At 32.5% G+C, this 18,033-nt stretch overlaps 1 protein-coding gene across 5 annotated transcripts in view; it reads right to left on the bottom strand.

Moving 5' to 3' along the window:
* Positions 1-694: 694 nt before the first annotated feature.
* Positions 695-18,033, bottom strand: part of LOC127723057 (PHD finger protein 20-like protein 1) — a 59,165-nt gene continuing 41,826 nt past the window's right edge. For all 5 annotated transcript variants that reach the window (XM_052229493.1, XM_052229494.1, XM_052229492.1 and 2 more), the window contains 2 exons: positions 5,415-5,544; positions 695-4,383 (listed from right to left, as the gene is read on the bottom strand). In XM_052229493.1, the coding sequence (XP_052085453.1) occupies positions 4,253-4,383; positions 5,415-5,544 (261 nt within the window). In that variant the 3' untranslated portion in view covers positions 695-4,252. The remainder of the gene's footprint in view (positions 4,384-5,414; positions 5,545-18,033) is intronic.

Genomic DNA, 18,033 nt, shown 5'->3' with positions numbered 1-18,033 from the left:
TTTCATGAAATTCTGTTGTGTGGTTTTGGAGGAGTTGCGATGTCAAACTGTTGCAGTAGTATATTAAGGCCAAAATTCTATGTTCAAAGGGGCATAACTTGTAGAAAAAAAAAAGATTCATAAATTCCTGTCGATATGCACATCTACATAGTATGTCTTTATTATCAAAAAAGTTTCATGAAATTCTGTTGTGTGGTTTCAGAGGAGTTGTAATGACAAGAACAGGACCGACGGATGGGTGAAAAACATAACCAATGCAACTTTTTTGTGTGGGGTATAATTAGCATTAGAGTACAGAGCAAAGACGGGTGGGCTCAAAGACCGAACAATATGTGCCAGATAGGGTGACATGTCTTCCCGAAGAAGTTACCTTGTGAACTAGCACGTCAAAAGTCTGGCTTAGCATGCTGATCTAGTACAAAACAGGATTCATATTCATATCACATTAAATAACATCCTGTATAAAAATTATATTAAGAGAACTATCCCATCATAATCCAGTTAAGGGTCACAACTTTGAAACTTTTGCTTAGTTTACATTGACGGAAGGGAAAAGCATAATCCATCTGACCTAAAGTGTACATAAGAAAATTTGTGTAAAATTTATTTACTTTCAATATTAAAACACGTCACAAATTGTTATACTTACAATAAAATGACTAAAACCTGGGCTTACATACAAAGAATAAGAAAACAGCGTGTAAGAATTTTAATTCATAATCAACAGACGTATCTTTATACAACAACACAAACAATTAACATTTTAAGGGTAACAGGTACAAAATTCATTGTACAATATATATAACATGCAAGCAAAGATTCTACGATTTACATAAATGCTAATAAAACTTAGCTCAAAAGCTGTCTTAAACAATACAAAATGCTGAAAATCTTCTTGAATGTATCACTCAAATATGTTGACCTGGTCAGGTATGGCTTTAATGAGGTAGATAATGAGGTGCTTTGTATAATGAGTACAGGTAATTTGTTTGAAAAGTTGTTAGTATTGGTAGCTAAAAAAAAAAAAAAAAAAATCAGACTAGTATGTTGATAATGTCATTGAAAAAAGTAACTTGTCGCTTGACAGTATTGAACTTATTTTATAAACATGATAAAGTAAAAAAATCTTATTTCAAGATATTTTAGTATCAAAGATGAATTATATTTAGTATAAATAATAAATTATGAAATATTACTTGTATACAATGTTTTATCTATAAATGTTGTATACAGATACAATGTATATTGAGGTATATTTTTTTTATTACAAATCGACTGTATTGAATGGTTATCATTCTTGTTTAATGGATTTTATAACGAAATTAAGACAAGCCATGCCAGATCAGATTAAAATATAAGAATATTTAGTGAATACACTGCTATAACTCATTACATATACTTGTTTCGCTATCGCTCATTATAATATACTTCTTAAATAACAGTTTCTTTTTTATTCTATAATCAAGAGTTAACTCTAAATTTTTGTAGCGACATGAAGATTTTTTGTTATATCCAAATTGTCATATGCATATCTGCCAACTTTTCAAAATCTCCATGGAGGATTTTAAGCGCAAGAGGACCTAATGTGCCTCCTATATTGTCATAAGTGTTCATAATCATCTACTATATTGTTTGAATGAGTATGTATGTGCTTAAACACCATTTTAACTCATTTGAATGCCTGTTTTGAGGTGTTCAGTCAATTTAATACAGAATTTCAAAATTCAGGTCTATACCTCTCATGGGGGATATCCCCCATAAATCGGGATAGTTGGCAGGTCTGCATATGTATTACAATATTTTGTTTCAGGCTATATACATTTGCAAGATGTAGTTTTTATTTGAACTAAAATGGTCTACTGTCAATTCAGAAATTATTGTGAGGTTTTAATTAAGGTGGTACCTAACACTACAGGGAGATAACTCTGTAAAAATCAGCTAAACGTTTTAATTACATTGTATTGTTAAGGAAATATTAAGCTTCTCAATGATCAAAATCAGTGTTTGTCAAACTGCTATATAACCAATGAAATTTTTCTGATAAAGTGGTTGGTTCAAATTTTTTGAAATTTTTATATTTTTGTCAAAGGGTCAAAGTAAACATTTTGTCAAAATTTTATGAAAATTAAACGAGCCAAATTAATATTAGTCAAGGTGTTGGGTACCACCTTAATGTGAATAATGCGACTGAATGAATCACAATGATTAAAACTGGCATTCTGATATATATAATTGTATGCAGATTGTCCTGAAATCGCAATAATTAATTTCCCATTGTGGTCCATTCTTCAAACATCGCAATAATAAATGCATGCAATAATTTCTGAATTTACAGTATTGGAGTGTATTAACAGTACAAATGTATGCTTGGAATGATTGACATTATTTCCTAGAACTACGAATTAACAATATTGCATGTATAATACAGTGGAACACAAAGCATAATAGCACTATTGTACTGGGCCTCTACTCCTCCCCATTCCCCCCCAAAAAAATATGAATGCATAAACATATAACAGTAATGTATACAATATTTCAATCATGAAATTAAACGGAAGTTGCTGCCTTTTGTTCATAAATAAATGCACCCAAACATTATGAATACATATGGTAAAGATGAAAGTGTAAAGAAAAGTGAGAAAGAACATACAAGTAACAAATTGACGATACAATGATAATCTCATGTATTATGGCAGGCCTCTTACAAGAACATACGATAAATAAACAATTTCAGGCTCTGTGATGTGCCAATATGGTGGATTCATTTACTTTCTTGGGTACCAATTCAAGTGGATTGAGATAAACTTTTTGTGGACATTTGATTTTGTAGTTTTGATATAAAGTCTGAATACATTTCAATCAAAAATTTGTAATTCGTTTCACATTTAAATTTCTGGTTCCCCTTTTTTATCCAACAAATAATAACGAATCCACAGTATGGTACATATATTGATAATTTTTAACATTATAAAGAAAAACAAGAATTCCAAAAAATTATTCAGATACCTTAATATAATAAAATTTTCATTTTTTGTGTATACATGTATTATCAAGTTGAACCAGATTCAAGCAGAAAAACTTTTTGGTTGAGATATGTCTAAGATTTGTTTCATCAATACCAAGAGTATAAATAATCAGTGCTACCAGCTAATTAAAATATGAAGTAGTCCTTGATCGTCTATAATTACCTCCCTTTATTTCCACAGCAATCTGCAGTCTGGTCAAAATTTTTCTTCAATACTAACTCATGTGATGGCATTATTTAAGTTAGTTCAAAAATTTAAACAAAAAATGTAGAAAGTGGTAAAACTAACAAGTCATTATTTTCTTATAATACAAAATTACAATATACCAAATCCTTATTGATTGTGCAGATCATAAAATTGAGAATGGCAATGGGGAATATGTCAAAGAGACAACAACCCGACCAAAGAGCAGATAACAACCGAAGGCAACCAATAGGTCTTCAACGCAGCGAGAAAATCCCGCACCCAGAGGTGGTCCTCAGCTGGCCCCTAAATAAAATTGTGTACTGGTTCAGTGAAAATGGACATCACACTAAACTAAGCACATATATGCTACAAAATATTGAAAATTTGAAACTGTTGTAAATTATGCTTGTAGAAATAAAAATAGCACTATTTATAATAATGAACTATAAGACGATGTGGTATGATTACCAATGAGACAACAGTTACAATCCAACAGAGTCTAAAATAACCTGGATTTAAGCAACTTAGTATAAATATTATATAAAATATCTTATACATCAATGATCCATATAGTTGTTAATTCCCCTGGTAACTAGTCCAACTTGCTTGTCCATTGTCATTAATGGTTCAGTTTCAGTTTCTTTTCCATAGTGACAACAAAAAACAATATAGTATAAATTACAGGTCAATATTTTCCTTTTTTCGGATGAAATTAAATTAAAATTTGTAAAATTACTACCAACAAAGCAATAAATACTCTTTACACTTCAGAGGGGGTGACACAGGGGTGCTTATTTCCCAATTCCCACTTTTTCTTCTATTACCCAGATTCCACTTTTTTTTAATCCTACTCCAGTATATCCCATATCCCACTTTTTTACCACCCAAATCCCACATCCCAACCTTGCTTACCCCCTATATTTCACATCCCCATTTTTCTACCCCGTATATCCCACACATCACACTGCAAGCATAGGCATTCCTACACAAGTTCCTGTATAATTATCTCTATATCTCCCAATAACATGAATAATCTCGTATCATCTATGATAAGCTGCCATCCTTCCCACTTTGACGAGATCGTTCTGTAACATGTGAAGTGATTTCTTGATTGATGGCAGGTCAGATAATATGTCCGACGGATTATCTTCAGTATCAGTACTTTCCAAAGCTGCAAGTAGAAGCAACATGTAAGGAGCTTTATACCATACAATTAAATAAGCAATTTAAAAAAAAAAAGAGCATTAGCTACCATTTTGAAACAATAGTTGAAATATTTATATGAATGTTTTTATCGGCTTCAAATATTAACAAGAGCTGAATATTGAATAGCTATTCGTCATTAACTGTCTGTTTGGTTCAATTTTGTCGTTGACTGCTAATACAACCACAAAAAATATGTTTTTTTATGATTTCATTCATTGTTTTTTGTTTCCTGTTTGACTTTTGTAATTCTAATATACGTTTTAAGTATGCCATTAATCATATTTGAAAGTTCTTTATGTGCCTTATTGTCTTTTCATTTTTTTCATTGTATAAAAAGTGAAAACAACACGTTATAAATTTCATGCGTCTGAAGCGCTTTTCTGGATTTACCTTCACCAGGAACGCTCAAAGCCTAATATTTGAAAGCCAAGAATGTATAATAACCTAAGCAGTTGAAGAGCTATATGACCAAAAGGGACCTAAAAATATAGCCAAATTTGCCTGAGGGAGTTGAAACCTTACTTTCTTGTAATTTCAAAATTAATTAACAGACAATTTACAAAGGTTTGTTATAAACTTAGAATTCTGCTGAAAATGTTCATGAACATTAATGTTAGTGTATACAATCTTTTAATTAAAGGTTTATTCAATGTTCACTACCCATTTAACAGCTTAAAGAATTGAGGTTTTATGGAGAAATGAAAAATTTACCCTCCATGTCTGCAAAAAAACTCATAGCAAACAGAACAAAAATGCAAACAATGTCCTGCTAAACTTATCCCCACTTGTAATCCAAAGTATAATACAACAGGAATTAGTTGTCTGACAGATCAGGACAATGCTCACAGGTCACAACTTATCACAGATAAGCTAGTAAATAAATATCAAATCTTTCTGTTTAGTAGTCTGAGAACATTGTCCAACATTTTAAGTTCATTCAACATATTTAACAAAGTCAAGTTCAAATTATCGGCAAAAATGAAGTAGGTGTCTTACCTGATACTTGTTCCTCTATCAAATCCAGCCTTTCATCTAACACAGACTGCATTTTTATAATGTGATGTAACAGATTCTTCTCACAGTTGACGTAGGGATCTACTTTTTCAACATTTACATTTTCTTCAACCTTTAACAGATTAATAGTCTATATTTCCAGATTTTCAGAGAAAAGTTACTAAGGTAACAATATCCACAAAAAGGTTTCATGTTTCAATATTCTAAATTTTTGTTAAATCTGATTACCTTCACATATATTTGCTCACATCCATGTCATGTAGACTCTTGTGGATATTTGTCTCATTGTTGAAGGCTGTACAGTGACATATTTTTGCTTACATCCATGTCATGTAGACTCTGGTGGATATTTTTCTCATTGTTGAAGGCTGTCATTTTTGTGGATTTCAAACTTTGCTGATTTATTTATTCAAGAAAAGACCCAAGATTGACAAAGTAGCAATGATTAAAAATGTTTCTGGTGTAGATTGGCAATCATACCACATCTCTTTTTATATCATAATCATGTTTTATATCTACTCACCAACTTCACATTAACAAATTGCTTTTAAAAAATTAATTAGTTCACAGTATATACACAAGTGGATCTAAAGAGCCTGTGTCACTCACCTTGGTCTATGTGCATATCAAACAAAGGACACTCTCCAACATTGTAGACCAGAATAGACTTCATGACAAAAATCTCTATTTTGTTTATCTTGTATTACTGATCTTTTAGTCTGTTTAGTTTCTCTCTATCTTCTTTAGTTTTTGCTCAAAACACAAAAGAGGGTAAAAAAAAACCTCATTTAAGGGCAATCACTCCTATGAAGAGTGACAGCTGTCTACTATTATATCGGCAAAATTTGACTTTTTAATACATTTTTTGTAGTATCTTGCCTTGCTGATCATTTTTGTGATTTAAAGTGTTTATTTATCTATTATAATTTAAATCATATAAGGCATAACGGAAAAATTTTTTTTCTCTCTAAATATCATACACTGGTAGACCTATTTGGAAAATGCCCGCGATTTTTGGCTAATCTCCGCGAAACGGATAATAATTAGGGGTTCATCGTAAATTTGCTGTATTACAGAATATTATGCATGTTATCCGGAGATTTTCCGTGTCGGCGGGAATTAGCCGTTTGTCCGATAAAACGGGTGTGTATTGAGTCAATGATAGAACCAGTGATGCGTGAGCAACGGTTATTAATAGATCGTTGTACATAGCTGATTATAGAATCCGTTATGCTAGGCGACGGTTATTAATAGATCGTTGTGATATATACAATGTTTACAGTCAGATTAAAAAAACTATCTTATTTCCCTTTTCGGTCGAGATAAAACGGTGTTTTTGATAATAAAGTTACTTAAGATTTAAATATCAAATGTTGTCATTGTTCATTAAAGAAAAATCTATTTAAATGTGACCAATGAACAAGATGAATACACGTGTTATCTTTGCTATAGACAACTACAATTTTTTTAATATATGAATGGAAATCGTATTTACGTTAAAAAACGTAAACTAATCTACTATTCATGATAGATTCATAATGTGAATCGATAGTTTGGGTCAGAAACTTTGTTCTCTCTTTAAAAAATTCTTCACAATTGTCATGTTTAGAAAAAAAATCAGTCCTTGTACTAATAGAGTCTCCGGAAGATACCGTATTCGGGCAGGATGTCAAACTGATCTGACACTTGTCCTAGTGTATTTAACACCTGCTGTGATATTGCTTGTGCAATACCAGTGGAAGGTTGTAAATCAATCTGTACCCGATTGATCAGAATTTAATTTTCCCTTTACATATATTTAGTCGTTATGGAGGATATCATAGATACATGTTATATATTGTATTGTAATTAATGAAGATAATTTAAATATATTATATAATAAAACCTATTTGCATATAAATCGATCATATTCATTCCAACCAAGAAGGTTTGAAATTGAAAGTTTTCAACAAACTTTTGATAAAATCTTTCCCATAAATTACATACGAGTCATTGGTTTATAGTTACACAATTGTTACCCTTCTAACGTCTTATTTCTTTGTGCTATTAAAAGAACTCAAAATTTTCCATATCAGATCACATTTCGTACCAGTCCTAAAAATTATAATTGAATAATCTTCTATTTTCCTTTCGACACCACGTTCCCCATAGGAGCCTCAAGATCTAATCATACCTGTCAATCATTAGCCACAAGTTGGTCCGCCAGATAGATCACTCGTGCTTTCTATTATGACATCGTTGAGAAGTTTTTGTAAATTGATTTGTGATATAAATAAAGTGATGTGAAGTTTAATTTACGGCCGATCAAAATTTGATGTGATTCGATTTTTCTTTTACACAAAGATGTTTTTTCATATGTCATAAAATACATGGAAATAAAACATTTGAGTTCTTTTTTTCCCGTAAATATATTCAATAAACCAAAATTTATTTCAAAAGGTAAACATTTATAATCATTACAAAGTTATAATTTGATTTTTATTTAAGTCGGTTAATGGAAACAATAAAATGACAACGTCTTTGCAGAAATATTAATCCAGACATTAACGTACTTAGACTGTCCATTTGTTCCACTGTGTAGGACAATTTATTCACGAACTACATCATTAATAATTACTAATATAACAGTTGCTGAAATGTAAGTTGTATATTATTTATTTTTTTACAAACATGCGTTTTGGTTCCGTTCAGATTTGCTATTATACAGCATGTGTAGATTCCTTGATTTTCATCTAGTTTCAGTTATATATATACTAGTTCCAGTCAGTATAGGGCTAATCATTTTGCCTTCCAACAAAGTCAACAATTTAGCATCGGACGTATACGTGACTGCGTATTTATACATCTCTATATGTTATATCTGATGTAATGGACTCCTAGTATGTTGTCCTTTTAAAGTTGGCTATACAATATTGGCTGTGCTCATTGTTGAAGGCCGTACAGTGACCTATAGTTGTTAATTTCTGTGTCATTTCTCTTGTGGAGAGTTGTCTTATTGGCAATCATACCACGTCTTCTTTTTTTATAACGTACCCGTTTTAATAGCAATGTTATATTCAAAACGGATGAGAAAACCCCATGGATGACAATTATCTATATCCATGTCAAGTGGGGTTAGGTAATAGGAGCGTAACTTATTGATTATGTATGTTTGTGAGGGTCTGGATAGGATTTATAGAAGAATAGAGAACACAAATGGACAAAAAGTGCACAACATAGGACCAGAAAATAAAGAAAAATAGACGCCAAGAAAATAAAGAATACAGAATAATGAGAAAAAAATATGAAGAATAGAGAAAAACAGATGACTAACAAATTAAAAGACAATTAGGATTGAAAGACCTCCCCCCCCCCCAACCAATATTCAAGACCTTCGTATGTGTTCAAAGAAAATCTGCATACATTATAGTTCCTTGCTATAAAGTTACGTTCTCAAAGGCTTTTAAGGATTATGTACCCTTGTGTTGATTAAATGCTAAACATATGGATTTTTTTTTAGAAAATCCACAGCTTTTCCCTTGTACTGTCATATTTGGCGATTTGATGCTTTATTGATGAAGCATTATTGCATTCAGTGCTAGCAATGATTTTTTTAATTGAGTTATATATGTTTAAAATATTATAACAAAAATAAAATGCTTTGGCGCTGAGCGCAGCCTGATATGACCGCAGAAGTTGAACCATGAACAGTTGGGGCAAATTTTGACACAATATTCAAGCTTATTACTGTCTGAATTTGGATTGTGATCAAATTTTTGACATAATATAGGTTTCTGACACAAAACATGTGTAAAGGTCTTTCAAATCTATTGGGCAATACTGTGCAATTAAAGATTTCTTCTTGAAACTTTTGAAATATTTTAAAATTTGAAAAATTTTGAAAAAAAAATTAAACTCCTTAAAAAAAAATTGGAAACCTGCAAACTTTTTGAACTCACAACCCCCCCCCCCCCCCCGCCCTTTGGAGCAATAACCTCAACACTTGATCCCAGTTTTCCTGTAGTACAATTTCAGAAAGATCCATACAGTGACTTAAACACAAGTTATTGTCTGAAAAACTAGAATAACTAAAAAAATGTTTTTTGACCCTTTTATGGCCCCGAATTCCTTCATGAATGGGGCAATTACCCCCAAACTCAATCACAGCCTTCCTTTTGTGATATGGAACTTTGTGGTACAATGTCAGAGAGATCCATACACTTACACACAAGTTATAGTCCAGAAACTACAAATGTGTCTTCAGATGACGTAGACGACAACAACCACATCATACCATTATACGACCCCCCCCCAAAAAAATTGGAATCGTATAAAAATCTCGGTCTTAAAATCTGTGGATTTTTAAAAAAAATCTTGGTTTTATTTTCACCAAATTTTCTTTTTCTACTAAATTCAATTAAACTATAAATAATAATGCTTTGCACGAAGTTTCCCCTTGGTATATGTACAAAATGGTCCATCTCTTTTTATAAATCTGGATAATTTCAGAAAAGGTATCAAAATTCATAGGGACTCCTGGAGACGGGACAATTTTTTTCAAGCCCTCTCCCTTTTCTCCAAAGTGCGTTATTTTTTTTGTTTTCTGTTAAATACCATTATTTTGGCGTTTCTGTATACTATGAACATACATTTATTATCAATAAAGTATATTTGATATGAACTATCAATTCCAAGTTTCTTCTACACGGCAATCACTGCTAAATTGATTTCTCCTAAAATAACCCAAACAGTACTAGTAGAATCATAAGAATAGATGACAAATGCAACTATGCATGGAACCTATAGAACACAGAGTCATGATGATTAACTTATTGTGGAAGGAAGAGAAGCGACTAACAAAATGAGGTCTTCTCGTTTAAGTAGTATAGATAGATAGATACTATAAGTCGGAGAAGCTTTTGTAAAGAAACATAACAAGCTATACACAAATTCATAAACATCACATAAGTACATCCTTAACCAGGCTATATATCAAGTCGACAAACATTGGAAATGAATGAAAAAAAAAGGATGAGATGTGAACAAAAAAAAACATAAATTCCCTGCTACATACATAGAATGCTTTAATGCATACTTATGGTCGTGCCTTTTTTTCTCTTGATTTTATGTACGTATATTTTGGTATCACACAAGTTCATGATTTTTCTCTGACTGTTTATAACTTGGTTACACTAGATCCAATGATTCTTATTGATTTTAACTTTAATTTTCACAATTTGTGCATGTTATTACCTCACTGTCCAGGTTGGGGGAGGCCCAGTCTTATCCTATAAAGCAAAGGATATGGATTTTCTCAGTCTTACATTCCAGGATTGGTGACCGCATGAGGGTTGAGCTATCTCAAATAGGTTTAAACCCTCCTCATTCTATGACTGTCCTGGCAAGTCAGGAGCTTGTAATTTTTAAAGGTGTTGTCTTTTTAATTTTTCCAAATTATGTCATGTCGGGGCATTTTATAAATTCTATATGGTATGAGTTTTGCTCACTGTCTGAGAAGGGCCGTACGGTGTCATACAGATCCTTAATTTCGAGTTCTTTGTTTTCTTTTTAATTTTTAAATTGATGTCCAGTGACAAATATTTCTCGAGTCATGTCATTCAGGCAGTATATAAAAAAAATGAAAATTGTTCATGCGAGTCGGTAGGAAATAGACTCCCTACACTCTTGTTTTAAAGAATATTTATTTTATTCAGTTATCTTGAAAGACAATATCTACTGCAGTTAAATGAAGTTGTGATACTGAGAATTTGACTGATTAGATTTTATTTTCAATTGCCAAAGTGTGAAGTGGTAGAGCCAATTTCTGTAACCTTTATTTGTTGCATTCTGTGTGATAAAATTTAGTAGTTTTGAACCTACTGAGATTTTAATAACTTATTTTCGAATGATGGAACCTTATCAAAATGTTTGTCAATTAAGATAAATTGAACATGGTGTTAACAGTCAGCAAACTGTCACACAAGAAATATATTTAATGTCCGAGAACATGTAAAATAAACTACCTTTGTGAGGACATTGAATAAAATGTGTCGCATATTTCTCAACTCCTCTTCGTGCCATGTCAACAGAATTTTAATTTATACCGTCTTAGATGACAATTTATCAGAGGCTGCTTCAATGGTATATATGCATAATATAAACTTTATACATAAATCTCATTTCGAATGTTGTCTTTTCGTCCTCCAACATTCTTTGTCAAAATCCGGGATTCGCACTCAACTGTTTTGGAGTCAGAGATACATCTTACCATAGATGTAAAATTACATCTATAACCTTACACAGGTACACTGGCTAGTAAAGGGACAATAAACGGAAGTATAAATTGCCCCAGGTATTTTAAGTCGTATATTGAGTGTAATGTGTACACCGCCACGTGTGAGTGATTTCAAAGATAATCAAAATGATGTAATTCATGTAGTAACTTCCATGCAGCTACGCATCATCGCACGTAATATTGGACATCGCAAAAAAACTAGAATTTTTTATGTGCCTTGTTAGATATTTAAAATGATATAACATCCAAGGAAAAAAGAAATGTTTAAGATGGACATTTCTGATTTACTGGTGAATTAAAAATTCCATAGAAGATCTGAAATGATTTTAAGGAGCATGCATCTCGTTTATCTGATACTAAGTGAGTACAATAAGTCAAAGTGTTAGTCGAACTATAAGTGTGTTTTGTCTTAAAATGTGTAGCCGCATTATTTTGTTCACAGAACGAAGGGCAAATTGAAATTGAAAAAAAAGGAAAATAAAAACATAAAAAGTTATTACCGTACCATAAGTTGACAAATAATAAAAAATAAAATATATTAATTACCTATTCCGGCACACATGAGTTCAATTTATTAATCCCACAAGGGATACCAGCTACCAAGGAGACATTTCATATATCGGTACTCAAATCACTTCAATATTTTATTTCTCCGCGTGTATACCTGATGAAGTCTCGATTATTTCACAAAGACGGAGTAAGGATTAAAAAAAACAAAGGAAGTAAAAAATATATCATTTATAAGCTAGCACACCAGTGGCGGATCCAGAAATTTTCATATGCACTGAATGCCTAAGAGGGGGTCGCTTCAGTCATGCTTCAGTGATTCCCAATACATGTATAATCAACCAAATTTTTTTTCAAGAAAAGGGGTACCTGGCCCCCTTTAAATCCGCTTCTGTCACACTATTCCATTAGTACTTTAAAACTTCTTGCACGGTGAACTACTATTAAAATTAATTCGTAACCAGTCACTTATGCCCACCCCCCTTTCACTTATTTTTCATGCTCGTCTTTTCCGTTTGTAGGAAGGGTCTAAAATGCCTTTAACTTTATGTTTTATTATTTATGAATTAAAGAACAGTTTCATTTAGAGTTAAAACTATGTCCGACACTCCCTTTATCTGAAAAAGCTTTCATTATTTAATAAAAAAAAAGTTTTATCTTATCTTATCCCGTTAGTATAGAAAGTCCCTTTAGTCTAGAATTTTAGTTTATTGAAGGACATTTTTGTCTGATTTTAAAAATATACCTTAAATTGTAAAAATATAAGCTCTCGCCGCGATATTGCATTTTTGTGCTAATGCAGCGTAAAGCAAACAACAATCAATAGAAAGTCCCTGGATTAACTTAAAATGGTCATTAATTCTCTCTCATTGATTATCCAAGTTTATCTAATCACTTGACTATGCACCAATACCCTAAAATTTCATTACACAAGGACACCTGTGGTACTGCAAGGATTCGTATATATAAAATTTAGTTCGATGTACGTTCATGGATATTCATGACATGTGACCATTTGTGTGCACTTAGAACTTGTCCGGTCATCTTTCTGACCATCGATCAGATCGTGCAAGAGCTGTGTAGCCAGTCAAGGTCCTTTCAAAATTCCATATATATATCTGACCATCTACTTTAGCCTAAAGAAAAGACACGTGTATTCTCGGATGACGTAAGGAGAATTAGTATTTGTAATTATGATATTGTTATTATATATAAAAAAAGAAGATGTGGTATGATTGGCAATGAGACAACTCTCCACAAGAGACCAAAAATGACACAGAAATTAACAACTATAGGTCGCCGTACGGCCTTCAACAATGAGCAAAGCCCATACCGCATTGTCAGCTCTAAAAGACCCCGACATGTTCATATTAATGATCCACTCTTTGAAACCTAACTTAGTATGACAAAAGTGCTATATATAACGAAAACAGCGGAGAAATGGATTAAATAGACTTGCTTTATTGTATAAACTAAAAAAAGGTCGGAGTGGAACTAACCCCGAAAAATTCAGTCTCTCTCCGTAATCGATCTCTTCTATATACTTGTTAATGAAATAATCGTAGATCAGCGGAATATAACGACTGAATTATTCGGGTAAGTGAAACAAGTAAATAAAAGTCAAAATTAACCATATGTAGTTCCATAAGGAGGGATCTGGACAGCCTGCCCCTAAATCAGCCTCCGAGTTGAGTCATACGTATTGACCTTTCTTGGCGCACACACGGTTTTCATTGCCTATGTTTTTTTTTTGTACAAATAAATAATTTGATAATTAATATGCCTTCAATCCATTTTCTTGAGACATATTACACGTACATGAATCATGAATTTTCTACGTTTTTATAATTTTGAACACATAGTATGCCCTGGGATCTGACCTGAAATATACATGAAACATTGAAAATTCACGATAGTAAGGTATATAGGAGCAACATTTAAATTCAAAGGGTTAGGGGTTTGTTCTGAGTCGGAAATAATTCGGAACACAACGTTATTCCCCACTGCCATGCACCAAACATTTTTTTCTCGAAATAAACGGTATGGGGAATTCTGGAATTCCGATTTTTTTTGTCAACTGCCAGACCACAATATTTTTTTCTCTCATCAAATTGGGGATCAGAATATGATCAGAATAGGCCTCCAGATTTTTTTTGGAAAATTTGGTGTTCACCCCCAAGAACCGGGTTGGCCACAACATAACAATTTCAATTTTATTTACAATTTACACGGTGTGCATATGTTTAAGTATGTTTAAATGAAGATATTTTCATATAGTTTAGGACTTTATTCATTATAGGTTGAAAAATACAGGCAAAGTTCAGATGTTTATGAAGTGTTATATATTTTGACTTTTGTGAAACCTTAACAGAATAGACAATTGGGGCAAATCTGATGAAAAAAAAAAACGAAAATTCCTAGTAACAAAAAATTAACCCACATAACAGCAATTGAAATCTCCTCCCCAAGAAATTGTACCTCAGGACCTGTATAATGCTGGAAGTATTTTAATATTCCTTTGGAACACCCTTTTAAAAATTTGGGTATGGTTCTCCAGGCCACGGCTTAGGTAGCACTTCACAGTTAGAAAATAAAATTAAAATTGAGCCACAGAATGTCTGATAATCTTCCAATCCTGGCCTTCAAATACATTAGGCCAACTGTACTAGCACCCCCTTTTTTCTGAGAAACCCTGGCTAGTACACCCTTCCTTTTTTCACAGTGTCTGGATCCGCCCCTGACCGATACGTAGTACTCAACTATGATCAACTGTAGGTCATAATAAAGGACGAAATACGTAACGTAAATTAATTCAAGCGTGAGGGGCCCCATATATCACGGCTAAAATTGTACTTAGTTTGTCCTTTTATACAACCTTTTGGCAAGTACCACCATCCCAGAAATCAGTTACCACGATCTTTCAAAATTAACATGAACAGTAACCATCATCAACGTCCTTTTTTTTCACTTTCTCTATTTTCTAAGTAATGTACAACTGTTTACGCTTGTCAGCAGTGTTTATCATTGTTTTCATTAGTTTACAAGTTGTGACCTTCGAAATTGTTTTATTCAATGATCCTATAGATTTTATGGTAACTCCCTGTGCCCCTAAAAAACAAACAAAATAAAGTTTACCTCCCACAAAATTTTACACTTAAACGTTGATTTGAAAAAAAAACTTGATTTTATAATTTTGGTTATCAATTGAAATGAACCTTCTAGAGCCTCAACCTAACGCGCACAATAATGTCAATCATTACACATCAAATTTAACCCTAAATTGACATTCCACAATCGGTCAGTAACATCACCTGTGTTTATAGCTACATGATATTTCCCGCCGTTGGAAAATCTCGTGCAGTGACACAATTGATAAAATCTATTTTTAACATCTCTATTGTGAGTGAAATTTTTCACGTGCATTATTTCATTATTAAAAATGTTCGATCTACATTTGTTGCAGTCTAATTTTTAATTAAAAGAAACGTAATATCATTTCTTTTTCTTCGGCAATTATAGTAAATTAATCTCATCCCGGAATGTATATTCACTTTACCATTAGACCTGAAAGTGATTTCTAATAAATGAATTATAAAATTTAAGAATATTATCGCTCAGGCATATTTATTTTATTTTAAGATGATTGATTGTTGGTTGCTTAACTTCCAGTGGCAAATATTCCATGCAAGTCCGGACAAACTTAGTTTTAAGATCGCACTTTCAAAAATCATTGTAAAACAAAAATGATCAGAAGAACTTTTATTCATGTGAAATAACCGTCCAATCTTTTAAATAGAACTTATTTACATTTCAAAGTGTAACAGATTAGTTTACAAGACAGGCATTGACGTTAAATATACAATTCCTTGTATACATGTACGCAACTTTCATACCTTTTAAATTGAACTTTTTTGTCTAAAAAGACAACCCACGAGTTTGCGAAATCGAGTTTGAATGCACTGCATTGTGTGTAAATACATATACATATTATGCAATGACGGTCTGACTCTATGTATTACCAGGGTTGTGTTCAATATCGTAGCGGCTACGTAGTGCTATGTAGATTTTTACTATTGAACGTGTAGCTATAGATTAGCTGCTACATAGATATTGAAAGCAACTACATAGCCGCTACGTAGCTGCTACGATATTGAACTCAACCCAGTTGACCCCTGATACCAACTAAGGTTACTAAAGACTTTCCCCTGGCCGTTCATTTTATTTTTGTTTCAACAAACGGTTCTAGAAGCAATTAAATGATCTGCGGCCTCTGACATATAATTAAAAAAACTAACCATCTAATCCCCAAATATATATAATCTGTTTCTCTCTAAATTTACAGAAACATTATATGATATATTTTTGAAAATTCCTTATATCTCAAATGATTATAGTTACTTTGTTTTTACTTCTGTAAACATCTATATATCATAATTTGTACCACACTACAAGGATCTATTAATAACCGTCGCTCACGCATAACGGATTATACAACGACCTATTAATAACCGTCGCTCACGCATCAGTGGTTCTATCAATGACTCAATACACACCAGTTTTATCGGACAAACGGCTAATTCCCGCCGACACGGAAAATCTCCGGATAACATGCAAAATATCCTGTAATACAGCAAATTTACGATGAACCTCTAATTATTATCCGTTTCGCGGAGATTAGCCAAAAAACACCGGAGTTTTTACAAAAATCGCGGTGATTTTCCAAATAGGTCTGCCAGTGATAGTTTTCATATCATGATAATAGGAAAAAATGAAAAAAAAATGGTAAAATTTGTCATTTATGGGCAATAACTCCTATAAGAATTTGTCTAACAGTTTTGACGTATAAAACCAACTACGGGTTGTCTGATTTGTCTGAAAATTTTAGGGCTGATAGATCTTAACCTGATGAACATTTTTACATCGTTTCAGATTTGCTCTAAATGCTTTAGTTTAAGAGATATAAGCCAAAATCTGCATTTTACTCCTATGTTCTATTTTTAGTCATGTCAGCCATGTTGGTTGGCAGGCTGGGTCATCGGACACATTTTTTAAACTAGATACCCTAATAATGATTGTGGCCAAGTTTGGTTAAATTTGTCTCAGTTGTTTCAGCGGAGAAGCTTTTTGTAAAAGATTACAAAAAATTACCAAAAATTGTTAAAAAATGACTATAAAGGGCAATAACTCCTTAAGGGGTCAATTGACCATTTTGGTCATGTTGACTTATTTATAGATCTTACTTTGCTGTACATTATTGCTGTTTACAGTTTATCTCTATCTATAATAATATTGAAGATAATAACCAAAACCTGCAAAATTTTCAATTCATGGGCAGCAACCCAACAATGGGTTATCTGGTTTGACTGAAAATTTCAGGGCAGATAGATATTGACCTGATGAACAATTTTACCCCATGTCAGATTTGCTCTAAATGCTTTGGTTTCAGAGATAGAAGCCAAAATCTACATTTTACCCCATGTTCTATATTCAGCCATGGCAGCCATCTTGGTAAGCGGGCCAGGTCATTGGACATATTTTTAAAACTAGATACCCCAATGATGATTGTGGCCAAATTTGGTTAAATTTGGTCCTGTAGTTTCAGAGGAGAAGATTTTTGTAAAAGTAAACGACGATGGACGACGAACACCAAGTGATGAGAAAAGCAAAAGGCCAAGTGAGCTAACAAGATTCCAATTTCAATTCTATGAATGAACTGTCTTGTTTGAACTGGGTTCGTTTTGGGGAAAAGGCATCAAAGGACATTATGATGTAAAGATGTTTGCTCTGTGACGTCAAATTTTTCAGGGAAAAAAAAACAGT

The sequence above is a fragment of the Mytilus californianus genome, unplaced genomic scaffold (assembly GCF_021869535.1).
Source record: "Mytilus californianus isolate M0D057914Y unplaced genomic scaffold, xbMytCali1.0.p SCAF_13, whole genome shotgun sequence".
NCBI classification, from domain to species: domain Eukaryota; kingdom Metazoa; phylum Mollusca; class Bivalvia; order Mytilida; family Mytilidae; genus Mytilus; species Mytilus californianus.
The sequence above is the reverse complement of the archived record's forward strand: the minus strand, read 5'-3'. Positions and strand labels throughout refer to the sequence as shown.